Source organism: Anas acuta, chromosome 1, assembly GCF_963932015.1.
Source record: "Anas acuta chromosome 1, bAnaAcu1.1, whole genome shotgun sequence".
NCBI lineage: Eukaryota > Metazoa > Chordata > Aves > Anseriformes > Anatidae > Anas > Anas acuta.
In genome coordinates, this window is record NC_088979.1 from 141,832,507 (window position 1) to 141,859,198 (window position 26,692).

Genomic DNA, 26,692 nt, shown 5'->3' on the forward strand with positions numbered 1-26,692 from the left:
CAGCACTAGTTCTCATGGGTCTGATTTATCGCATGGGATGGAGGGGCAGCAAGGAACAAACCCATTTGTAACATCCACTGTTTTATTTTGCCATTAAACTCAGGCCTTTTCTTCAGGTGCCTAAAGAAAACTTCCTTCTTGTTCTGCGTCCTTCCAGTCTCAGTGAATCTGTGCTCTCCTCCCTTTTGTACCTGTCTGAACTCTGTTGCAAGGTCCCTTGGGCAGGACACTTTAAAAAGTACTATATGTGTTTCAGGCTCCAGTAAGTTGGATATGCCATTCTACAGCCTCTGCAATAGAAGGTAATGGTTTTAAAGTGTCCGGCAGGAGACTTTTAAAGTGCATGGGAGCGCTCTGCCTGCCATAGTACAAACAGACAAACCAATGAACTCCCCTTTCACAAAATGAGTTTCCCTAGTAGCAAAGGGATGAGAGAGAGCGATGACATTACTTGGATGTCTGTGGGATGCAACAGTTTGCTTTTCAAAGGTCAGAGGAGTTTTAGGTTTGGTACATTTTTAACAGGGAAGGATCCAGAGCTGTGTCTTGCAGTGTGGATGGACGAGGAGATGGTCTGTCCCTAGGACCAGGGGGAAATTGATGTTGTGGACTGCTTTTAGATTACTTTACAGACACTGGGGGCTAGTTTTATCACTGCAGTGCCCAAATGCCAAAGCACACTCACCACCAGCAGGTCATTGAAGAGAAAAACTTCCCTCTGGTGAGCTGCCTGCTTCTGCACTTTGTTCACGTCAGTAACTTCATACAAACGACTGCAGCAGACCAGCCGGCGATGGGGCACGGACAGGACCTGCAGAAGATCCACAAGAGCATGTGGGCGTTATGGGAGGTGCCAGGGAGGATCTCCACCACCCTTAGCCCACACAAACCTGTCCAGTCACAGAGGAACAAGCCAGTTCTGCCCAGTTTGCCCACTCAATCATCTCACGACCACTCCTCACCACCACTCATCCTGCCAGCCCAGTAGCAGGGAGCCTTTGTGACTTGGATTAAATCAGAGGAGTAGAACAGGCTATAGGCAAGCCACCTGCTTATACATCCTGTCTTCATGTTCCTCTGACTTCAAGCCCCTGAGCTCATCCTTCCTCAGCGCACTGGACATCTGCATGTTTCCTGGGCACTGAGAAATGATTCTGCTCATTCTGGGTAAACAGAATGTTTCAGATCAGTTTCTGCTAAAGAAGCAGTCTCTGCATTTGGAGGTCTCCTAACCCCGGCAATCCTTGGAGAATTCATTAGGCAGAGGTAGGTGAAATTGTTTCCTATCACTTTGGTTTTCCTATCACTTTGGCTTTCACATCCTACAGGCTCACGAGGCCTGAAAGTTCAGAGCACTGCAGGGCTATCACTGAAGTATTGGCAGTCAGGACCTGCACTGGCAAGCAGGAGCTGCAGTGAGATTTTTGGGCAAACACTTACTGCATTGGATAAAGCAAACTCTGGCCAAGAAGATCCCAAAGAAGTAGGAAAGAAAGAGAAAGCAAATTAAGGTGTTTGGAGAAAAAAAGAACTAATGCATGAAGGCAACCAAGGAAATTATTATGAAAGAAAAGAAACGGAGGAAAAAGGCAGAAAAGAGGGACAGTGAGGGAGGTGGGTGCGAGCAGGGTGAGCGGGTGCCTGCAGGGCTACGGGTGCTCACTGTTTTCATTCCAACTATGGATTTCTCCACTTTGGTAACGTAAGTCACGTGGTCTTCATTGGATTTTAGCTCTTTCTGCTGGATCCTCTCATAGATCCCCACCACCAGTTCCCGTGGGATGTCAGCACCATCGTCCACTCCTGCAAAACAGAGAAAATGTTGGGCAGAATTGGCGGGGAGAAAACAAAAGGGAAGAACTGGTGGTCCCAGATCTCTGCTGTGTGCAATGATGGGAAGGCAGAAAGAAAGAGAAATATTTTGCTTTAAGCTGTCTTCTTTCTTGGTCTAACACACCTAAAGCACCAGGAGCAGCTACTGACATACCTAAGGCCAATGCAGAAGATTTCATCATTCCATTGCTCTGCATGGTGGCTCCTTTCCATTTGTTCCCTAAGGTTTTATGGCTACAATTTCACATTCATATATCTTGGGCCACTCAGCAGCAACCCCTGCATTGATTTCATATAAAATTGCAAGTTCTAAATGTGGAGGAGATCTACAATAGGAACCAGCTGCTCCTCCTGCCAATGCAAGCCTCAGCTCTCCTAAATAGGAGAAACTAAATAGTAAATACTTGGTGGACTCCAACATTTGTTTTCTGTGAAGTCTCCTAGGGTTAATACCTTCCTGATAGTCTGCTTGTAATTTCCCTGTCTGGGGTCTGTCCCTTCCCTCTTTTATGTCTCCTTAAATAATTCTACAAATTTTGCTGTCTAGCCTTTGCAGAGCCTGGCAGAAAAGTTCTCCCTCATCCCTCCCTAAGCCACACACCACAAATTAAATTGCCAGTCTTTCCTCCTGCACTGAATTCCTTCAATCATTTTCCATTGATTTTCTCTGCTTTCTCTCCAGCTCCCTGGTCTGAGGCATACTACACTGATTGATGTCCTGCAAGTGAGGAGGTGTTGAGGAATGGAGAGACATTGTCATCTCCCGACTCCCTAATTCATGCCTTGGAAATATAGCCTGAATACTTTTTTTTTTTTTTAATTTTTGGTTGTGTTTTGGTTTTGGTTTTGTTGCTGTTGTTGCTGGCTTGGTTTGTTGGTTGGTTGGTTGTTTTTTTAAACACAGTGAAGCTCCTGGCCTATGTATAGAGCCAAAGGTGAGTCTGGAATGAACCGTCTCTCCTTGTCCACTACATGATCCTCATGCTGGCTGAATTCCTGTTGTGATGTGAGCTGACAGATTTTCAAGTAACTCTAAGTGAAAGTTAACATTAAAAAAAAAAGAAAAAAGAAAACCTTTTGAGTTAGTTGCTGTGATACTGAAGGGGATGAGGACAAAGAAATAAGTCAAAGGAACTCATAGTAGTCCAGGCTCTAAACTGAGATTTACACTGGGAAAACCTTGAAGAAACTTAAACTGAACTGTAGATGTGCAGTAAGAGACCCTTGGAAAACGGCTGACCTAGGAGCAAACACAGTTTGGAAATTAGAGTTTGTCTCGACATCTTGTCAAAAAGGCTAAACAATACCAAGCTGCATTAGCAGATCTGAAAAGAAGGAGGAGGCAGTGGTTCTAAATATGAGTATGTTGTGACCACATCTGAAGAAATGTTTTTAGCAACCTATTACTGAGATGGGAAGGACCTTGAAAAATAGAAGAAAATTGACTTGGGGAACTGAACTATCAGAAATTGCAAAGAGGTAATGTATGCATGAACCCTGTCAGGCCTGCAGTTACTGCAAGTAATTGCAAGCAATTAAGAAAGGGAAGTTTTAGCCTGAATAGAAGGAAAATGTGTTCATACTTTCAAAGCAACAAGGAGGGCATGGGCTTGTTTAGTGGAATCCAGCAGGGTCTAGGAAGGACGGAGCTGAACAATAGAAAAATGTAATACAGTGGACTCCTTCTAAACAGAGAAATCCATTAAAAAGATGAAACCATCTCTTAAGGAAAAATGGTTTATTTCTGAAAAGGCTGGACAGCTTTCTGTAGAGGACAAAGCAGAGATTTGCTCCTTCCCCGGCAACCTACAGGACGCTTCAAAGCACCCTCCTCCATGATCACAAAAACTAGCAGCAGCCCTGGCGAAAGGCAGCTCCACTAGGTTTTTGCTGCCTTCACCTCAGTAGGATTTAGAGCAGCAAAGAGGGCAAAAAAAGCAAAGTAGGACTCTCACCTCTCAGATTGCGAATGAAGTCCTCCAGCATCATCTTCCTGTCAGGCTTGATGTTGGGGCTGTACATGTCCGTATTGAGGAGGATGATTGCAAAGGCCAAGATGAAGATGGTATCTGGGTTGTGAAACTGCTGGACCACGTCCGGGTTACACATGCAGTACCTCTGGCTGCGGCAGGAGGGATAAACACACTTAACATGGAACATTACTGCAAAGTCTGCTGCTCCAGGGTGGACATGGCCTCAGCACATGTGGATAAAATTCCTCCTTTCACTCCAACTCTCACACGAATGAGAAGGAATTGCCTGCTCTCTGCAGGCCAAATTACCCACCAGTGGCTGAATTTGGCCACTAAAACTTCAGCCTTTTTGTTCTTAGAAGCCAACATAGCAAACGACAGTAGAGAGACCACCCAGTCTAAGAATGTAGTGGTAATGCAGCACAGGTCTACTCGAGCCTGACTTGCTAAATATAAAGGACTCCTCTGGATGCACCAAAGGAACAACCCAGCACCCCTGCAAGTCCCAGGACTGCTCTTCCTGTCAGTCACCAATGAACAGGGAATCCTTTGCTGGAAGACATGTCAGGGCTGGCTTACTCTGGCCCTTTGTGCCCTTCATGTCACTCAACACCCATTAAGGATATCAATATGCAGCAGTGGGACACAAGACTTTGCACTTCAGCAGCCCTTCCACGATCAGCTTCTTTAGGAAGAAGATCTCTGGCCGTTCTTTACATTGCTGCTGCATGTTTTCTGTGCTGGGTGTGCTCTCTGCTTCCAGATAGTTGCAATAGTGGGGCCACAGAGCTCATTTTCTTACCTGAAAGCTTCAATTAGCCGCTCAACCTTCTGCGCCTCCCCCTGCACGCGGATGTGGGCCTGGAATTTCCGCAGTGCCTCATCCAGCTCCATGCCTGAGAAGTCCATCTCATCCACCACGCAGCTGTGGAAAGGGGACACGGCCTTCGTCAGCACCTCCTCCTGGGAAGGATGCCAGGCAGGCTCCTTCATTGCAGTGCCCAGGCTGAGATCCCAAGGGAAATGACATGGGAAAGGCCCTGAGACATCACTACAGATGCCCAGATGGTTCTTAAAAATGGGAAAGGTTTCAGACAAGCCATTCCTGCATTTTACAGCAGGTAGGCAATTCTTGTGCCTAACCACGTACGTATGTGTGTGTGTATATCTATACATTATAGTTTATATATATTATACCATACTCAACATATATACATATGTATACAATATATATAATTCACATATCTGTATTGACATTTCCTGTATCTATATAGATATTTAGGTAGTATATTGATATAGATATTTAGAGACCTAGATATGAACACCAATATCGATACAGATACAGATCCATCTGTCTCTGCATCTCCTGTCATCTGGCAATCCTTCTCACATTGTCCATGCCTCCTTTCCTCCCAGCACAGGCACTTATTCACTGCCCGTTTATCCATTTTTCTCTTTTCTGCATTCACTGCACTCATCTTCTCCTCACCTTCTATTCAGTCAAGCATACATCCTCGTTTGCAATCTATACTTTCTTCTCCACTCTTCACTCCCACCCAAACGCTGCAGCAACAATATTCACTGTGTCTTTAAAGGCCAAAGCTCAGTCAAAGTAAATGTGAAACGGAAGCTCTTGTCTAAAAATAACATGACACCATTAGCTGGCTTGTAATATCAAGGCTGGGTAAAGCTCTGCTCATTTAGTCAGACACCAGGAGTCCCCATCAATTAAGTCTGTCCAAAGCACTATTCATTTTGTACATTTCTATCCGTTCCACACTATCTTTTCCATTTCCTCCATACTTCAGTGCCACAATTCCCTCTTATCACAGGAAATCCTTCACATCTCACACCTGGTATTGCTTTTCCTTCACAGCAGACTGGTAATTCATAGTCAACTTAAATCCTCAAAAAGAGGGATCCCTTCTCCCTTGCATCCCACTAAAGTATTCTCATTTTACAGAAGTCCTACTGCTAGTCTCCAAAATGTACTGCTACAGTTCTTCCTGTTTGTATTAGTTAAATCCTCTAGTTCTTATTCTTACTGCATGAAATTTTGGTCTTCATCTGTAATGGCAACACCTTCCCCATGTGGCTTCAGCACATTTTGTTAGCATGCTCCTGGACCAGTTCTGTCCAGGTCATTCCTGCAAACATTCATCAAAAGACTAGACTCAGAAAACTCTGCTCATAACCTCCCTTAAGCCCAACTTCCCATCTCAGCAGAGCATGTAGGCACTAATGTCTGCATCAGCCAATTCTCTGCCCTGTTTATGATTCCTCTGCTAATATCTTTCTCTTCCACGCTCAACTAAGAATTTCTCACACCACATGCTTTACTGAAGTCTAGAATCATCTTCTGTATGTTCTTTGTCTAGAAAAACATTTTTTTTTATCAACGAAAGACTGAATGAAGAATGAAATCAGAGGATGAATCTACTCTCCACAGGCTTTGGTATGTACCACTTACCTTCTTGTTTGCCATTATTTCTTTCCCATAAATTTAGTCTTAAATCTGACATTCTGATAGACCAAAAAATTAACAGATGCAAAAATCCCATTTCCTTTACACCTTCCTTAAGTATGAAGTTACTAGTATGCTAGCATTCAGTCAAATAGTACCACCTGGACATCACAAACATATTAAAAATTCAATGAATTCATATTTTCTGCCTCCATATCCTCTGGATGCTAATTCTACTTTTCATTCCATTGATCTTATCCTCTACATTGTGTTTGGTTTGCCTTTCTCATGTTGCAAATGATAAACTGACCCCAAATGTAGGGTTAGGAGGCAATTTTCCCGTAGACAGCTTGTCTGGGACTGCGTGAGGAATGTGGAAAATGAGGTAAGTGGAAAATAGAAGGGGAGGGGATTAGCTTTCTTCTGGATCCTTCCAATTCCTAGTGTTTCTGGAAATTTTAACACCTGAACCTTTGCTAATAAAGGTACGTGCTCTAATCAGTTTCTTCTGCTTCCTTGCTGTGATATCCTGGAAATTTTGCTGTTAGTGTTTGCAATCGTTCTGCAGTTTGCTGTAGGCAGTGTTTTGTGAGCTAGGCTGTTGAATACTATGTGCAGCCTTGCTAGAACAAAAAATTGTTGCATGATGTCTCTAATGGGTGAGGGATACGGTTCAAATGCTCCGAGACCTCCTTCTATTCCTGCATTCCCCCAGTGGTTCAAGAGCTGAGATATTGCTAAACCAGAGTAACACCCAGAGAATACCTTACCAAGAGCTCTGGATGAAAGGAGGGTGTTCGGTATCTTCTAAGGCTGGAGTAGTTATAATCTCAACCAAGAAACATGGTCTCTTTCCCCACACAAGTTCCATATAATCAAATGTAGGTGGTCAAGAGCAAGGGCAGAGAATCAACGGGTCTGCTCTCACAGGAAATCTTACACAAAATCTTTTTTTCCCTCTCCAGGAGGTGGGCTGCAGAAGCATTTACAAATCATTTCTGGCAGCAGTGAAAACTTCCTCTACTGTCCCTTTCCTTTGTTATTTTTGTTTTTTTCATACTTGCACTCACTTGTCCCTTGGGTTGCCATCAAGGCATTCCGCTTCTTGGAACTTAGCTTTGATACTAAGAAAAGTTTTTCTCTGGTTAGTTATTATCGTGTTCATAGCTGCAAACACCTCTGCAGTTGGACCTTTGTTATTATTTTGTAATCCTTTCTGATATATGATGTTTCTCAGCATTGACCCCAGTGATTTTGCTATTACTGTCTGCTTCCAGATGCATGAAAGCAAAGTCCTTGCACACACAGTGAGATCTGCTCAGGTCATCCTAGTAAGCCCAATTCACCACCATTAAATCATGTATCTTTTCCTCCTTCCCTCACTGATCAGTCCATCCCCCTCCACGCCGTCTAGTCTAACACACCCTCTGTTTTATGTCTGATCTCAAATAATAAAGTCAACGCTCTTGATACAGAAGGCATCAAACCTCGATGAGGACAAGTAGTGCAAGGCAGCTGCTTATAGCTCTTTTCAAACTCAAGCAGGTATTGCTACATGAGTTATGCACTGCTTCTCCTCTGAGAGTTTCGTGCACAGAGTGAGAGATGGGGGTTTATATTGTAAATTCTAAGCTGAAACTCCTGGGGGCCCCTTATGTTTGCCCCTCAGCCCAAAGAAGGGTGTCCCCTTGTCCTAGTTCCTGAGAGACATTGACCAACCTGAAAGGACAGGTTAGGAAGAAAGTTTGACTTTAGCAAATCTGAGCTTGCATTTGATTTACCTGTCAAAGCCTGTGCCAAAGGCCTGAGAAATAGCTCCTAGAGGAGCCACCTGATATGCTACTTCTTTCTGCTGCTAGACTGACAGTAAAATGAATGGTGGATCATAGTTTCAGATATTTTTTGTGACACAGCGACGTCCATTCAAAGGGCCAGAGAGCCTTGTGCCTTGGGGCTGCCTTGTTTTTGCCCCTGTTCTGGTGGCTACATGTTTTGCTGTCTTGCCTGACCTCAGGTTCCTGTGCCAGCTCCCATTAACTTTCTGAAGGCGCTGTCATGCCCACGCACGAACTCCCCTGAAATGTAATGCAGTTTCTCTATGGGAGGTCTTTTCTTCCCAAAACAGAGACCTTGGAAGCTGACACACAATATATTGGCAAACATACTGCAAAAAGCACATTCATCTCATCAGCCTCCAGGGCTGCGATGTCAAAGGCAGCAGAACCACATGCATGAGGAGGCTGTCTCTCCCCCAAACTGGATTTGCTGTTGTAAAAGACCCAGGATGAGCAGAGATCCCGTCTGCATCCAAGGAATAAACCAGCAGCTTATGTGTATGTGCCAAAACCAGTGCTGAGTTCATTTTTCCACAAACAGCAGCATGCCTGTGAGATGCCTATTCTAGGACCACCAGGAGGCCTGAAGGATAAAAAGCAGGGGTGGAGGAAATGCCTTATAAAATCTCCTCCTGTTTTAGTTCTTTCTCTCCCATGGACTTGCAACAAGCAATGTGAGTTTTGCTCCCAGGATACCCATAGATGTGTTTAGCCCACTACCTGCAGGACAGGACTTTGGACCTTTGATTCATGTTGCTGAAGTGAGGAAGAAAGGTGCTGGCACCTTGCCCCATAAACAACGCGGTGCCGGCTATCCAGGGGGAGCTTGGTCTGTCCCAAGGCACTCAGCAGGCTGGAACCTCGTAACTGCAGAGAATTGCACTCCCAGTGTCAGGTGATGGGACCAAACGGTGGGATCCAGTTGCACCATTTTGCCCTTTAATGTCCATGGTGGCTGTGCTGCCTCCGAGGCTGCAGGGCATGGGTCCCCCCAAAAGTGGGTGGACATGGTGGCATCGGGGCTGTGAGGATTTAGCACAGGGCTAAGCACGGCAAAAAAAAAGCCTTTCGGCAAAAGGATTTAGAGAAGGCAAGAAGCAGCTGTATCGTGTGGGGCTGGGATCTGCTTGCCCAAGCGTGATGACCTATTTTCCAGCTTTTCCACTCAGGTGACAATGCAGCAGGAGCTGGGCTGCAACTAAAAGCGTCCGTACTGAACCTGCAGCCCATGCTCAGGGAGGGGGCAAAGGGGGAGGCAGTCAGGTGGAAAGTTTAAAACCACGAGGCTCGAAGATACTAATAAAAGCCGTCCCTCTTCTCAGCATCCCCACCCCTCTGCTCTTTCTGAAGACAAACCCGGCTTAGGGTGAGCAGCAGAGGAAGAGGTCAGCTCCCTGGGAGAAGGCTGCCCTGCAGGGGTTAACTGGGGCTCACAGTAAGAAAAGTGAGTGGGGCTCACTGACTACACTGACTGGTGTCCCAGTCCTGCCCTCCACGCAGCACCTCTCCCTGCCCTCCTTGTGCTAGGGCAGCCTCTGCAATGGACCCCATGGCCCACACCCTCTGTAGGAGTTGCTGTGCTGCACATACTGCATGCTCCCCTCTGGGGCTGTCGTGCCTACTTGTCCTCCCAGGACTGCTGGTAGCCCACATGGCTACTTACTTGGGCATCCACACCTGCCGAAGTGAGAAATCGATGCCCTGACTTGGGCCAAAGCTGTCTTCCGAAGTGGAAAGCTGCTTCCAGAAATGTTGGCTGTGCAGAGGATTCTGCCCATCTTTCACCTCTCCCTCCAGGGGACATTACGAGCCTCTGTGCAAGGAAAAAAGCAGCATTTCCCTGGGCAGCCAAGCAGGTTCAAGCTGTACCTTCAGCCCTGGCAGCTTGGCATGGGAAAGCTTCTCTTGTTCACAAGCCTGATCTGTGCCTCGGCTCTGCTTGCAGCAGGAGGTCAGAACTGCCTAACATGTTCCTCCCTCTGTTCTCTGTTTCCATTGCATCGTTATCTACGGCTCCACAGCACAAGCGGCAGCCCTGTGCTGCTCAAACCCTCCTGTAACACAAGTCCCCTATTGATCCTCTGTAACATCCTTAGTGAGGAGGGGAAGGTAGGCTAGTTTGGGCCTACCTGTCAAGTTCACTCTGCCAGTCAGAGGAATCTAACGCTTCTTTGAAAAGACAGCCTCTTAGCTGGGTTTCCAGCTCTGAATTTACACTCCTAAGAGCAGTTTTTCTCTCCCTGACTTCCCAGGAGAGAAGGAGAAGACACTACCAGCTTGACAGACACGAGAGCTGCTCACCGGCAAGGAGAGTGTGTCTAACAGCAGCTCAGAGTCTAACAGCAACCAGCCCCGATTCAGCACAGTGCCTCCACTGCCTGAACCCCTGCCCCTTTCCACTCTGACAGCGGATGCACCAGGACAGACACTTCTGCACTTGCAAGTGCCACGACCTGCACACAGACCATCCAACATCACCAGCACAGCCAACTCCATTCATGGCATCACTCCCGTTATCTTGCTCATGAATGAACGATAAATGGAAAAAAATCCTGAGTCAGAAACGTGTAGGGGAGGAATGAACTACAGTGGAAGAAAGGATGAAGGTGAACAAAAGCAACAAACACAGAATGAAGAGTGTGCAAAAAGAAATAAACAAGACATCTGAGCAGCTAATCCAAAAGAAAGAAAGAAAAGATGTAAGGAAGATAGCGTGCCTCATTGAAAAAGCGTTAATGCATTGGCCCTGACTTTTTCAAAGTAACAAAATGATTTTCCCGCAACACGGGGCAGGCAGAGTGGATAAAAACTGCTCAGTACCACAACAGTGCCCTAACAGCCCAGGCTACCTCTCTGCAGCCGTATTCCCTGAGCTGACAGAATCACAGAAAGGCTGACAGATCCTGAAACCCTGGGGTAGGTCCCCAGCGACTCCTCACAGCTGGCTGCAGGGCAGGTTGTGAAAGCAGGTGCTCACAAGCAGAGGCTGGATCTTGCTGTGGGGTGCTTGACCACCGTAAGTGGATCTTTCTGCGGTTGGATGCTTAAAATTGGTTACAGATGGGATTTAGTCCTGTTACATAAAATATTTAAAGCTAGATGTCCAGCCTAAAGTAGCACAAAGAGAAAAACAGCACTCGAGAGGCCTGTGTCTCTCCATTGACTAAAGGAATTCATAAACTGAGAGATGACGCTGAACTTGGTGGTAGTTAACAATAGGTGGGATACATCCTGCTTGTAAAGATTGAAGCCTTGTCTGCAAGGGAAAATTACACACTGCATCTCCCTAAAAAAAAAAAAAAAAAAAAAAGAAAAAAGAAAAAAGAAAAACATACAGCTTAGGGAGATTGAGCAGTTTAGTGTTTTCAAAGGATGTGTGCCAGTTGTAGTTAGATACTCTTGAAAATCCCCTACGCTCTCCCTTGTTCTTCTGGTTAGTGTGTATAATTACCTGTGAGTTATCCAGACACCTTTTCTGGGTTCCAAGAAAATCAATTAAAGTTTGAAAGATAGAGTAGGAGGATGAAAGGGAGAACACAATTTAAGGATGTTTAGGGGTTGGACAGCAGGTGTGGGAAGCCAAAACAGCATACCAAAAGGCTTAAGCCTCTTACTATGTTTATCCCCACTCACCCCCCACCATGCCTATCAGAAGCTTTGCAACCAGCTTGATGCATCTCTGGAGTTTTGCATTTGCTAGGTAGGATCTTCACAGTGCCAAATGCCACTGTGCACTCCTGAGCTCGGTTGCCTGACTCCAGGAGCAGGCAGCAGTTGGCTTGTTTGTCATCCAGCACCGCTCCAATACCCATGGAAGCCAAAATAAGTTTGGAGAGCAGAGACTAATGGCTGGACTTACCGCTGAGTCTGGAGTTTGTAACCCGGGAAGCTCTACCCAGCCTCCAAATGCACAAGGGAGGCTGAGGCTTTTGTAGATGTTTTAAAAGCTGTCCTATTATTTATTCATGCACTTGAGTTAATTCAACCTGGCTGCAATAGAAACAATGCTTACAATACACATTTCTAACACAAGTTTTCGCATCAAGCGAAAGCTAAACTAACACGGCAAGTGGCATCAATAATTGAAATTGCTTTCAGGGGGGGGAGAGGATGGGTCAGAGAGGCTCCAGGGCCAGGCCTGGGATGTGAAGGAGCAGAGATGTGTCCCCCTACACACAGGTTTGCTCCCTGCAAGTGGTTAGTGTCTGTCCAAAGGCTACAGCCCGTCAATGGCCATTGTGCCTGCACATTTGAGCCTGCCCAGCAGTGCCTGTTCTCCTTCTGCCCAAGGGACAGAAGAAGGGTCACTTGCACCACAAAAATGAGAGTGGAATAGGGCAAGTTGTGCAGAAGCTACATTAGGAGCTATCCTGACTGCCAGATGCTCTCAGGGGAATACCACGCATCCTAATAAAGTGGGTAGATGTGGGGACTGCAAGACAAATATTGCAGAGTCCATTCTCCCGATCTGTGCCAGTGCTCCTGAGCTAGTCTGATATGGGAGTTGTTCTTTATTCACACCAGTGAAATGAGAACCAAACTAGGTCTTAGCCAGTTCTAAAATGCCAGAATGTCTTTGAGCTGCCTCGTGCACATGCACAAGCAGCTCAGAAATAGTGACTAGCCCTTGAGCTATAGTGCACTGGAAAATGCCAGCACACTGCACAGCATTCCCAGTCCTCTTCTTCCTCCTGCAAAGACAGCAAAAACATCCAGGGTGATAATCCTGGGTGAGGATTTCCACTGGCAATGCCTTGTTTCCATGAATGCTACACCACTGTGTGTGCAGTCATTGCCCAGACAGCTCTCACAAGCAGCTGATGAAAATTTGCTTGCAAAACCCACCAGCCATTTCTATCCGCAAGCTCAAAGCTAATACACGAGAGAATAAAAGTAACTGCAAACAGCACAGATGCAACTAGCAGAATGCGTTTGGCAATCTTTCTGTCTTTTTTCCCTTCCTGTTGTAGAACATTCTGTGTATATTCTATGTCTACTTTTACCTTTGCCTTTAAGGAAGACAAGTCAGCAATTTATTGTGAAGAGGTTATGGCAGCATGAATTGTTAGTGCAAGAACATTATCTGTTGCTTGGAGAGATCAGATACAGGTCTGAACCCGGAATTCAGACTATTCAAACTCAGTTACTTAAAAACACAACCTCAACAACTTCTTACCTCTAAGCTTTGCTTTCTCCATCTGTAAATAGGACAGCAAGCGCAGTCCTTTATAGTACATTTGGCATGCTACACTGAGAGACACAGTGGAAACTGAGAGTAATGAGGATAATGGAGAAGGGGCACAGTTTAAAATGGCTCTCCTGCAACATCCAGAGACAATACAGACAACTACACAGCAGCACCTGGGCATTGAGGCTGGGAGGCAGACAACAACCTTTGTGAACCTGTTCACAGGAGCTGCTGACACATCTGTAGTCATACGTGAAATAGAAGAACATGATCATTTGCAGGGATCAAATTTAGGACTACAAAGAAGTGCCAGGCCATTGCTATTGCAAGATCTCCCTGTCTGTGCAAAGGCAGGCTTTGGACTTCAGTAGAGTATCTGTCAGGGGAAGCAAGACCATGCATTGCTTGCTGGAAAAAAAAGAAGCAATGAATTTTAATTGTAGCACTCAGCACAATGAGACTGGAGAAAACATGTCTCATTGCTGGCCAAATCAGTACCCATACAGAATATTAAAAATAGTGCTGGACCAAAGGTGAGGTACCCACAGCAATAGGTAGCAGCAATTGCAGCAGGAATGGATTTTGAAATTTGGGCCCAAATTTGGCTGCTGTACTGGCATCCTCCCCACACAGAGCACTGCATTTAGCTCTTGGGCCCCCAACATAAGGACATAGACCTGTCGGAGCAAGTCCAGAGGAGGGCCACGTGTGCTGTGGCTCACAGGGTTAGGCAGAGGCAGTGTACCACAGAGGCAGTGCTTTTTGTCATATAGAGAGCTGTGCTTTCTCCTTCTCCCTCATCTGAATGGCAAGAAGGAGATCAGGACCAAGCAGGAAATGAAGGCTCATCTTGGTTCCCCAGGGCTGTCTGCAGAAAGCATGTCATCTTGGACAATGCTCAGAAAAATGGGTTAAGATACTTTTCTTCCCAACGCTCCTATGCTTCTCCTGTGATGCTCACAGCAGGGGGCTGACAAGTTAGCGATAGTTAGCAACATGGAAGGCAGAGCAATAGGCAGGCACTGAAGTAGCATGTATGGGTCTTAGGTGTTCCCAGGATTTTGCAGCCCAGACTGCAAGGCTTGAAAAAGAAGAGGTGTAGGCTGAGAGATGCAGGGCTTATGTGAGCAGGAGAGGGTCACAGTGAATGAACTGAAGGGAACAATCCAGAAAAGACAGCCACTGAACAGAAGCAGGGAGGAAACCTGACATCTTGTTTGGAATGGGAATGTTCCCCAATGCCCAGTGACTTACAGACTAAACCATTAGTAGCAGTTCTCTTCATTGCCACCAACAGGACCAGTTCCTTTCACATTGAGTGGCTGGAAAAATGGAAAATCCCACCCACTGCAGACCCAGACAGCAAGAGAGCCAGCATTTGCTGTTTATTGCTGGACTCACAGCAAGGAATAAATGTTCTTCATCCTCTGCCTCTCTCAGCACTTTCCAGAAAGCATCAGAGGTGCTTTATCTGGATGGGGTGAGACTCCCGTCACAGAGCTCCCCAGCCACAAAACCTCCCAGCATCACTAGTCTTACCCCTGACGGTGCTGAGCTCCTGCTAGCAGATGGCAGGCCCTCTGGGAAGGAGAAACTGAAATGAAAGACTTGCTGATACAAAGGGGCAAACTCATTGCTTGGAAATGCAATGAGGGGCACCAGACAGGGAGTGGGAATGGTGAAACTCCCACAGAGATGGAGGGGCTTGCTGGTGCAGCCAGGGACAAGGTGGGCTGGTGACTCCTTTATAGGGCAGGGAGGAGAGGAAGAGGCTTCCACACTTACTCCAGGACATCTCTGTTGAACTGTTTCTTGCTGTTGCCCAGGAACTCCCCAATCATCTGGCGGCTGAGGCCCTTCCTCTGGAGCAGGAAGTGTGCCACTCCTATGGGGGTATCCGGGATGAAGCCTCGGGAGATCAGGAACTGGATCCCTTTGTCTGGGTTTCTGAAAAGGAAGGACAGAGACATGGTGAGCTAGCAGGACCTCTTTGAGGCATCATCTCATGACTTACAGCATTGCAGCCCTCAGTGTGTGCAAGGACCAGGGAGGAGAGCTCGGGCACATGTCCCTTCGCTACTGTCTCAAGGAAGCTGGAGTTGCACCTTGTGTAGGGCAGATGAAGGTGAAGGAAAGCCTTAGAAGGCATTGCTGCCATGGGCAAATGAGGTTCAAGACAGAGAGGGTGATAAGCAAAGGGGAGCGTACATTTTCTGTAACAAAAATTCATTCTCTTTTTCATACATTTTTACTGCTCAGCGTTGAGTGACACTTTCTGCTTTCCTCACTTGAAATCCCATGCTCATATTTGCATTATTTCTTCCTCTAGTCTTCCCCACCCTTAGCTGTGTTTTTCTTCCCTTCTCTATTGATTTGCCCCCTCAGGCAGAAATCTGTGCTTGTGTGTAGGTGGATGAGAGCATGCACCTGGAGAACGCCTTGTCAGAGCTGGGAGAGAGCTGTGCACGGCTCTCAGACTGAGGGCTTTTCTCCCTCGCTGGCTGTGGGTGTCCCTCTCAGATCAGGCTGGGTGCTGAGTGGGCCCACCTGCCTGTCTGGGGGAGCTTTTCTGCTTGGTGGAGCGCCGGTGTCTGTGCCTGCCTCTCAGGGTGTAGCATGTCTCTACCAGTAAACACATCCATGTGTGTGCGTGTCCCCTGTACATGTAGATTTCTCTCGTACCATACATGTTCATAGGAGCCTGTTGTGTCCACACATTTTGTCTTTTTCCATGTGTCTCCTATAAGGACATGTGCTTCTGTGCATCCTGGGAGTGTCCGTGAGTCCATGGGGGTGCCTGTCCCACAGCACACACCAGAACGAGTGTAAGGGTGCATCATGCAGGGGGGTTTCTTCCTATACCTCAGTCTGTCCCGCTGAAGGGCCTCAGTCATGGTGCACTTTGGCTGAGGGGAATTAGTGCAATGCCTGGAGGATTTCCACATTCCTTTCATTCTCTGAGCTGGTGAGCAGGGAGAGGTAAGAGGGTAGCACCCTTATGAGATGGAAGAAAGGATGACATACTTCCACCATTAACCCAAATTCAAGGATCTTTGTCAAGGCTCAAGGACTGAGTTTGCTTAGGCAGTTTCCTGGGGTGAGGAAAGGATAGGATGAGATCTCCGAGCACGTGAATGCATGATATGTGCAGGCACAGACTGTGACACTGTCAGGTGGTGAAGGATGTGGGTGAACAACATATGTCTAGCTATAAGGGGATCTGCACTCAGGAGAATGGCCTGCTCCCTACAGGGGCTTCATGGTTATACAAAAAGTAGTTGGGCTTAAAATAGTACTGCTTACTCTGTAATGTCACAAAAAATAATATCCTGCACAGTGTGGCATCCTCAGGAGAAGTGTCTGGGAGAACAAGTCAGCCCATTAAATTTACAAACAGGAGAGCTGCAAGATCCAATGTTGAAAAACCCAGCCCTTCAAGGAAAAGCAGAAGGGTCCCTTCTGTATTGTCATACAGATCTCCTGGTTCACCTCTGAAGAGCACAGGCGAAGTTCTCTGCTAAGTGCAAGGGTTCGATGGACATGGTTGAAGTCAAGCTCAGCAACACAGGTTCATAAAATGGACCTTCAAGTGCATACTTGAGTTTGGCAAGGATCAGTATAGTGTTCAAGGCAAGAGGATGTTCTCAGCTTCACCGGTGTGACTGCAAAGCCACTGGACTGACTTTGGATTCATTCCAGAGGAACCAGGAGCTGACTGTGGCTAGGAAAATGCAGCTCATACGCTGGCATAGATATGAAGATTTCAGAAGGTATGGCATACACAAAGCAAGAGGATGTAAGATAAAACAGTCCAGCTCTGACAGCCCTCCTGCACTCCCCAGACTGTAACTCAAATATACATGAACACACGATTCTTTCACTAACAGCAGCCTTACATCAGCCTTTCTCCAAATTCAAGCTGTTCCCCACAAAATCCTGATAGTGATACAGCACCTCTGCAACTAAACACCTGCAGATGTATCTCACACACTGCAGCATGTGCCTTTTACCAGATGTGAAGCAAATAGCTTCATTTCCCCCCCTCCTGAGCTCCTTGCCATTTCCCTTCGTGTTGCAGGGGTGTTAAGCGCGGCCAGCCAATGCTGCGGGATTCCTCACGTCCTGCTGGCTTTCCCTCTGCCCACGCAGCCAGCTGCCCACACACGCTGAGTTACTGCAGCAGTGCTGCATAACGAGGCACTCTCCCTCCCAGGGAATCCACCCCCTCGCTGTGGAGGGGGCACGGGGAAAGTGCCACAGCAGTGCAGGCTCCCAGGGGCCTGCTCCGAGACAGAGCGCTGCTCACAGGAAACGCCACATGAGGACAGGAATGTGGCAGAGGGATTGGGGTTCACTATAGTGTCACAAAGGGAGCCATATGTCCCTCAGCTTTCCACCCTTTCTCCCTACCCTCCAACGTTTTGTCAGGATAACTGAGCCTCACAGGTTACTGGCACATTATTTCAGCAGCTGGTTTCAAGGCGGCAGGGGAGGCCTGGCCAGAAAGTTGTGTTTTGTAGCTCTGCAGTGTTATTCAGTCTTTCATCCCACAGGGGCCTGCAACATGCAGTGAACCCAGGTCGCTGAATGAAGGAGGACAGCAAAGCCGCTTCCCCAAATGACCTGGTGTTGCTAATCTGTCACATGAATGTGTGCCAGGCAGGCTTCGGGAGGAGGAGTGGCTGGGAAAAGACATTTTCACTCCTGTTTTATCATCACATCAGTGCTCGTGTCAGCTCTGCAGGAACCAAAGAAAAGCACATTGGGTGCAGGAACTCCTGCCAAGCATGGCTGAAAATACTGAAACACATAGTTTGCAGAGATGTGAGCCCCGTGTCCACCTCCAGAAGGACTCTATTCCAACACAAACACCACAACATCTGTGTGGGGCTGCAAATATCTCTATCATAATCAGCCCCCATCTGTCCCCACTGCCTACCTTCTCTCATTCCAGCCTGCCTGCATTGTTTAGGCAAATCTGTGCACGGCCAGAGCCTGACTTTGATATATACACGTGAACCCACCTGTTCACAACCTAATCTCAGAGCTAGTAAAATGTTCTCCTCAGTATTCTCCTGAGCTCTCTGTAAGACCCAAGTCTGTCCTTACACCATTTCAGCTCTGTATGTGCTCTGTGTCCAGCCCTCTCATCCAGATTCCTTCCTCCTGGAGTCCACAGCCTCCATCCTACACATATTTAATCCCTTTATTGCTTCTTGTCTGTACAAAAATTTTGTCTGTAAATGTGTAAACCTCTGTCCTTGCTCTGACAAAAAGGCCCATGGTACTGCGTGATAAAACATTTTGCTTGTATGTATGTGTTACATTCCCAGCACCTTCCTTGGGGGACTCAAATGGAAATGAAGACAGCATGAGATAAGGGTGTGACGATGGGGCAAAAAAAACACTATTTCTCATGGTTTGGTTTGATGAGAAATGTCTCACTGAAAGACAAAGTGCAAATCTAAAGCTCCTTATTGGAGCTCAGCTGCTTTCTGCCAATCTACAATAGGCTATGTGTAACCCTTCGAGTTCACCTCTTCTGAATATACTCTTTGAGCTGTTCTGCTTTTGCTTTCACACCTACAGCCTTTTCATAGGATATCAGACTCAGATGTGTGAGAGACTGAGATGACTAAACCTGGTCTGTCAGGTGAAAAAAATCCACCCAAATATCAGAAGGAAAACAACAGCCAGAGCATTCATGCTGGAATCATTAAGATCAGCTCTTTCTTTTTCCTTGGAAATGCCCCATTTTAAGAAACCGAGGCTGGTTTTACATCCCCAGTTATGCTTGTGGCTTTGCAACAGAATGGAGCAGGATGCCAAATGGACAGCAACTGAAGCAACTGAATGTAGGATGCCAATGGACAGCAACAGAAGGTTCTGAATTCAGGACAGCATGGAGCACTGGGCTTGTTCCCCTGTCGGGCAGAAGATCAGAACAGCACTGGGGAAAATTTAGGGAAAAAGCTACTGGGCAGCCACCATGTGGTCTGCATTGGATGCTGAGAGGGTCATGCCCTTGAATATGAAAGAACTTCCCCAGAGACAGACCTAGCCCAAGAGCCTGACATCATCTATTCTTGTGAAGCATGAAGTAGTCTGGGAAACACAAAAGATGAAGAGTCACTTACATATTGAAGAGATTCAGCCCAATGCGGTAGAGGCGCTTCCTCATGGTGTCTGTGGAAAGCGTGGGGGACTTGCAGCTAGCTGGGTTCTCACAATGGTACCGTGGGAGGCTGAGTATCATGGCTTGCAGTGCTTCTTTTGAGGACACCTCAGAAGCTGATTTTGCTGAAGTGGAGGTGCTACTGCTGCTCAGCTGCTCTGAGTTGTCTGCATTCTCAGACTCGGAGCCTTTGCTTTGCCCTGTCTCGTTGTTAGCATCGAGCTGGAGCTTCTGCACTGCCATCTGCCCAGGCTCTGCACTGCTGTCTCCCGTGCCATTAGTGTTGACATTCACCTCGGTGAAAGTGTGGCTGTTCTGGAGAGTTCTGGACTCAGGTAAGCTCTCTGGGGCAGCCTGTGGTTCACTGGTTTCTCCCTCCCCTTCTCCTGGGCTTTCTTCAGCCTTGGTGGCTTGGGAGAGCCCAGCCTGGGCATTGCTGCTGAGGCAGTTTGCCATGGACACCGAGGTAGACGATGAGACAGAGATATTCTTGTTGTCAATCTGGACCGTGACATCTCGAAAAGCCATCATGAGAGTGCTGCTGCTCTTAGGCAGGGTATCTGGCAGGAGCCCTTCCTCTTTCTCCTTGTCCTGCAGCTCAGCTTCTAAGTCTTGGTTTGGCTGCATTGAGCTGGCGCTGAAGGTCTCTCTTATCTGGTATGAGCCACCATCTTGTAGCGAGCACATGGTCTTCAAGCTCCAAGTGCTAAGGGCATCATCAATAGACTTGGCCAGGGACTGAACTTGTTCCGTGAAGGAGTCCTCCAGCTCAGTCAGCGCCCCGCTGATTGTGGCTGGCAAAGATGGGGACCTCACCAACGGGATGCCCACAAAGTTGTACCCTTCTACGAGGGCTTTCTCAGCAGAGAAGCTCTCGGAGTTCTGGACCCGGACTTTCCTCAGGGATATGCGGCGTGGCATGCGGCTCTCCAGCAGTGAGTTGCGGATCTTCTCAAAGTTCTTGCTGAGCTGGTATTGCCGGAAAGCAGTTTGGATGGTGCAGGCTGCCCTGCGAGACACCAGGTGACCTCCGTATTTGTGCTCTAGCATTTCGATCTGAAAGACACACAAAGGAGAGAGGTTTTTTGTTAGTTGACTTCTGATGGATTTCCATGACCCCACTTGCTACACTGATTTGTCTGTAATGACTGTCAGAGGAACTTCTAGTATTGAACTAGCCTTTTCCTACATTGCTCTGCCCTTGATATCAACAGAAGGCCTCTGTTTAGACATGGCTGTTTCAAGCATCAGCATTGTGAACTTCCTCACAGCTGTACCATGATCATGTCCCCTCCTAGAGCACTACCTATATGAGCTAGAGCCTGGAAGTGCCCTTCCTTTGCATTTCCACTTCTGATGGTCTTTAGGGCAGGCTCATCACTGCAAATACACTATTCCAGCAACGCGTCTTCCTGCTCAACAGTGCTCTGTCAATGTCAAGCATCCCTTGTCTCAGAGTGCTACTATGCTCCTCCCATCCTTAGTCACCTTTGAAAATACTCCCAAAAGAAAGGAGAACCCATTCAGAAAAAAAAAAGGAAAGAAAAGATGAATTCTAAAAGCAGAAAATGTTGGCTTGATCATAGCAGCTAGCAAGAACCTTCAACTTCCACAGAAGTCGGTGGAAGTTGGGTTTGTTCTGTTTCTTTTAGAAGGCCCTCTAAATCCCAGAGTGTCTTCCTTTCTGATCTCTGACTTTTTTAAGTGTTAACCAGAAGTGAAATGGAAACAACACAAGAACAGAAACACTCTCAGTTTTGAAAGGTAAGAAGTTCTGATTTTGAATGTTGAGACATGATACTAAGAACAACTGGTAGGAGGATTTACTCCTTCCAGAGCTGGTAATAACATATGCACATGTAAATACATACAGCTAAGTGGCATCTGAACAGGCTTCAAAAAGCAAGTATATATGGTCATTTTTCTTTCATAGTCTAGTATTTGTACTTCCTGGGAATGCCTTCACTCTTATTTTTCTGCTGGGCCTTCACTAACAACTATAGGAGAATGTTTGCTGTCTTGGTTCCAAAGGAGTGACTGACAGTGGACACGGGTGGCAGTATGAAGATGATGGTGGATGATGAGATTGGAGAAAAAAGAAGGACGAATTCAAATTAACTTCACTGAGGCTTTGTCTGAACTATTAGTTGAACTCTACATTGTCTACACTTCATAGGGCAGGGCACAGGTGCAGACTGTAGTGTATATATGGTTGTGCACGTGTAGAAAAGACTGTAAAAGGAGAAGAGCAGGACTGAGATACTGGCAAACTCTGTCCTGAATTAACAGAGAATTCACTACACAGTTCGTGTGAAGAGTATCCCTATACACAGATACACACTGCTGTCCCTCAAGCTACGCCTTGCTGGCCCAGTATTCACAGGGTGAAGAAGGATTGAGCTCACAGAAGATCTGAGGTAAAGTGCAAACTACTTTTGTAGTCACAGCCAGAGTGAGACATGAGCCCCAGCTCTCAGAGTCATGTCATGTCATCTGCTTCCTTTTTCTTTTTTTTTTTTTTTTTATAACACTATGTAAGTTGCAGATAAAATCACCAGTGAGTGGTCTGGATACAAGTGAGGGCCTGGAATGACAGCTGTGAGAAGTGCAAATCACCCCTGGCATCTTTCCAGTATTAATTCCCCTGCAAGTAGGGGAAGATGATAAGACTTCAGGAGATGACAGCAAGACAGGAATGACATGAGCCCAGCCATTCTGCCCCTGTTCTGGCACCCTGGCTGCTGGAATAAGAATCAAAGTCTTTGCCCATTGGCACCCCATCACCACAGGCAGCAATAGGTCTAGGGATCCTGTTACACTGGATGGGAGGCTGCCATTTCATGGGCAGAGCAAGGGGATAACATCCTTTCATATTTCCTTCTGCAGAAGTGAAGAAGGGCCCCTTTGTTTTGCGCTTCTGTTTTCTGTTTGCCTTCCTTCTGAATTCGTATCTGCCCAAAGGAAGGACCAAAGGCCAGCACTGACAAATACTAGCAATTTGCTTAGCAGTAGGGTCAGTCATGCAGTTGTAGAGGCATCTGGCTCAGATCTCTGCATACCCCTAAATAAAAAAGTATTGGCATAGTATTTGCCCTACTGCCCTCCCAAAACATATCTGCAGAACTGGCTCTAAAAAATCACCTATATGATGATCATGGATTCAGGTTCATTTACTGCAAGACCCATCAGTAAGTTTCTTTGGAAAACCAACATCTCCACTTATCCCCCGTCTGTTTGATGTAGCATGAAAGAGGAATGCAGGGACAAGAACTGATTCTCGGTAGTCAGCAGAAGCGTTTTGCTAAGTACCCTGTCCCTAGTTCCAAAATAACCATCTGAAATCCCACCATCAATCCAGCACTCCTGCCACGCCACTTCAAAGCTGGCCTCCCTGGAATGAAAGTGAGTTATCCCTTGGCCCTTTGTCTCCAGGAGGAAGCTTCATGTAAATAAATGCAAATTAAACCAGTAACCTGCACAGGCCCAACCCAGACAGTTATTGCTGACAACTGACCATGAGCACTTAATATAATGGTCTGGTTAATCAAAATGTAGAGCTAATTGTGTTGGGAGGGAAAGAGGAACAAATGGGAGGGACAGACACAGCTATTTGAGGAACAGAATAATAGTAAGAGACAAAATAAAGCAGAAGCAAGAGCCTTATAATTATCTGAGGTTTCCAAGGAGGTGACAGCCATTCTGAAAACGTGAAATTCATATGCTCTGATCTTATTAGAGGCCAAGACAAGAAGTCACTGCTGATCTGAAGTAAAAGGCCAGTTTCTCTCATGCAAGGACAGTTCCCAAAAAGGCAGATTTTAACAACTAAGAGGAGAGATCCTTCTAAAAATCTAAAGGAAAGGTGCAAGCTGTCAGTGCCTTGACAAAACTATCACAAGTTTTTTTGCAGTCCGTTATCTCAGTCTTCCCAAAGGACTAAGGCATTAAGGATCAGAACAACATGCAAAGTGAGAGGACTCCCAGCCCAGTCTGTTCTCCAGTTCATACCAGGAGTGCAAGGGCAGGTTCTGCATGTGGTGTGCTGCCATCCAGCCCTGGCCAAAGCAAGGGGCATCTTACAGTGTCTTGCAGCTGGCATAACTAAGTCCCAGGGACTGTTCTAAAGGATGCTTGAGATGACTGCCAAAGCCAGAAGCAGCACACCCATAAAGCAGTGCCCTCCTCACCTGTGCTCTGCAGGAATGGGTCTCTGTCTCGCTCCCCTTGATGCAGCCCAGCCATTTCTGGTTCACTGATGTCTGAGACATTCACATTTGCTACCAGGTCTAGCTAACTGACCCTCCAGAGGAATTAAGGATTTCACACAGCTGTTGGTCTGTTTTCCTTCTCTCAAGAGGAAGAAAGGGCATCCATTAGCACACCACAGCAGTCACAGGTAATGGAGATGTATGTCTGGCTTGCTGCAGGAAGCTTCCCTGCCCATTTGAGGGGCGAGAAAGGCCAGACATGATTGGCCTTCTCTCACTCCTAATAAACCCTATGAATCACAAGTAATTGCCTACTTAAAGCTACTCTTCTCTGGGGAATGATCCGACAGCCGGCGCCAAAGGAAGGGAAAAGCAAGAGGGGGGCAGGGGGATTTCAAAGAATAATTAGCTTAATACATTTCTGGGCCTCAACACGAACACTCAGTCTGAGCAATTCAAGCCTTGTGGCTGAATTATAAATGGCTGGGAAATATCCATTGCCACGAGAGATTGCACATGAAGGGAGTTTTAACAAGGTCAGCCTAAGGCAAGCTAAAGTGTCAGGCCTGGATGTGGCCAAACAGTTGAGGTACACACCCCATGGCTTTGCTGCCCATCGGCATAAATGCATAAGTTTGCCAGGAGAGAATGGGCCTGATCTTCCTCTTGGTTAGTATCAGTTTTCCACCCAGGTTGCCACTGAACATGCCTACATGCCTCCATGTTAGCAAGAAGAGAATCAGGCTTAGTGACAGAATCTGAGATGCTTGAGTAAATGCACATACTGTCAAAAAAATAAAAATATCTTGATGATATTTCTCTATCACCCTTTTTTAACACCCCTCCCCCCCCAAACACACACCAACACCAACCTCTCACAATGGAAGGACACTGCTATAAAGGTCATGTGCTAATGGGATGTTTTCCTTCATACATGAGACATCTGTCAGCCCTTCAGCACAGAAAGCTCATCTCTTCTGTGATTTCCATTTTACCAACAAAGCATAAACTTAGGAGAACTCTCAGCCCGCTGGTATAATCCTGGGGGACAATGACTGGTAGATGAACTGCACCTCCAAGCTGTGCAGAGGAGGCTTTATGCTGCCCTCCTTTCTTAGCAGCACTCAGTCCTCTCTCAAGAGCTAAATGTGACTTCAACTACACTGTGAGGCTAAAGATCTTCCACCTGTTTATAATATATTAGTAGTACTTATAGGAAGAAAATTCATGCTGTGACTAGGGAACTACTGTCACTGTGCTGTGAGGGTCTTGTCATCCTTGTTTCTGTTCAAGAGAACTCCTCAACAAGTCAATTGATAGGAATACCTGTGAAAACACATACTACAGACTGCAAGACTGGAGGAATTAATACTTTTCTCTCCTTGGAAATCTCCCCTTCCAGAGCAGGAGGTAATCCATAGAGGACATCCATCAGGCTGGGGAAGCACATGTACTATAATCCCCCTTTGCTATGAGAAAAATGGTTCCACCTATGAGACAGGCAAGGTCCCTGCAAGGTCAGTACTGCGAGGCAATGGAATTTAATGAACAAGCAGCTAACATGTCTCTCTGTCTCACATGCATCCAGGGCAGGTCTGGCCTCTGCGGCAACAACAGTGATGGGACAACGTGACCTTAAAGCTAAAATAACACAGGACACACACTCCCCAGGACAAATCGGAGCATCTCTAGGACATTGAGGAGGCTAAGCCCATATATAGCAGCCAAGATCTGGCCCACCCTGAGGATATGTCACATTAGTTTGTGAAGCCAGTTAATTAGTCTCCCTTGTTTCTTTTCCTGGTGTGAAGCAAAAATTCTGTTTGAGCTGGGTATGCAGTATCTGAGAAGGACAGAGCTAAAGAACCAAGGCCTCTTTTCTGCTCAGGAATTTAGTGAGCCAACGATCTGACATATCTGTTTTGGGACAGCAGCAATGCCTTGAGGGAAATGGCAGAGAGATGTCCCAGAAGCAGCAGTTTCTTCTGTGGGAACCTCATTAGCCAAGACCCTTCATCTGCAATAGAACAGCTCCCACTGAGTTCTCCCACTGAACATAATCTGGACAGTGTTGCTAGCACTTGCTTGTCCACTCCATCTCACATCCTGCAGGGTCTGCATATTAGACAGCCATTAGGCAGCTCTGGTTGAGCTGCCATTCCAGGGAAAAGTCGGAAACAATTCTTTAAGTCTTGTTTTGTACAACAGCTCTCCTGGGCTGTAATCTGCAGAGACAAGGGGTGGCGAGGGCACATTCCACCTCATTGCCTTTGAGTGAAGAGGCCAGCTGCTATTAGCCCCTGTCCCACTATCCCTGGCTGAGAGCCCCATTGGGAAAGGCAGCTAGAGATGGGTTGACTGTGCTCTGGAGCTAGGCTGTAGCCTCAGGCACAGGAGGAGAGGCTTGCAACTTCCAGGACTGAATGATTTTCTCTCAGCCTGGTAAACCTGCCTGTCTCTTCAGCACCCACCACTGGACTGAAGGATGTGAAGTAGCAATACATTAACACTATGGTAGATACTGTGCAGGACACTTAGGAATAAACCACACTCCCCCTAAGAGCTCATGCTTTGCAGAGGCTAACATGGAAGTGCACACGGGGCCTGCCCAGGGTGATCCAAGACAGCAAGATGGCTCTTGGAGACTTCTCCTATGAGGGAGGTTTTTTGAGACAATCATTTGCTGGGAACCCTCCAGGTACCATGCACTTCTGTGCAGGCAGCATCTCTGGATGCCACAAGCCTCGTCTGCCTACAAGTCAACTCTAAACCTACAGTCACACCTGAGTACAATTTCGGACCACAGAACTCCGGCAATGAGGAGCAGAGCCCAGCAGGCTTGGGTGAAAGAAGTGTTGCAGCCAGAGGTGGTGAAGTTACTTCCTCCGTCAGCCCCACGCAGCCAAAGGGCCAGGCCTGCTCAGGCAGGGCAAAAGATCCGAGCGAACAGGAGGCTAAGGAATTTGCAGAAATACGGCACACCACGGTGTGAATGCAGTCCCACCCGCCCCATCCC

The 26,692-nt window shown here is 46.9% G+C and overlaps 1 protein-coding gene across 5 annotated transcripts in view; it reads right to left on the reverse strand.

Moving 5' to 3' along the window:
• IQSEC3 (IQ motif and Sec7 domain ArfGEF 3) overlaps nt 1–26,692 on the reverse strand; it is a 99,883-nt gene that overhangs the window by 11,317 nt on the left and 61,874 nt on the right. For all 5 annotated transcript variants that reach the window (XM_068661573.1, XM_068661609.1, XM_068661601.1 and 2 more), the window contains 6 exons: nt 19,431–20,524; nt 15,079–15,240; nt 4,609–4,731; nt 3,789–3,955; nt 1,664–1,803; nt 686–811 (listed from right to left, as the gene is read on the reverse strand). In XM_068661573.1, coding sequence (XP_068517674.1) covers nt 686–811; nt 1,664–1,803; nt 3,789–3,955; nt 4,609–4,731; nt 15,079–15,240; nt 19,431–20,524 — 1,812 coding nt within the window. The remainder of the gene's footprint in view (nt 1–685; nt 812–1,663; nt 1,804–3,788; nt 3,956–4,608; nt 4,732–15,078; nt 15,241–19,430; nt 20,525–26,692) is intronic.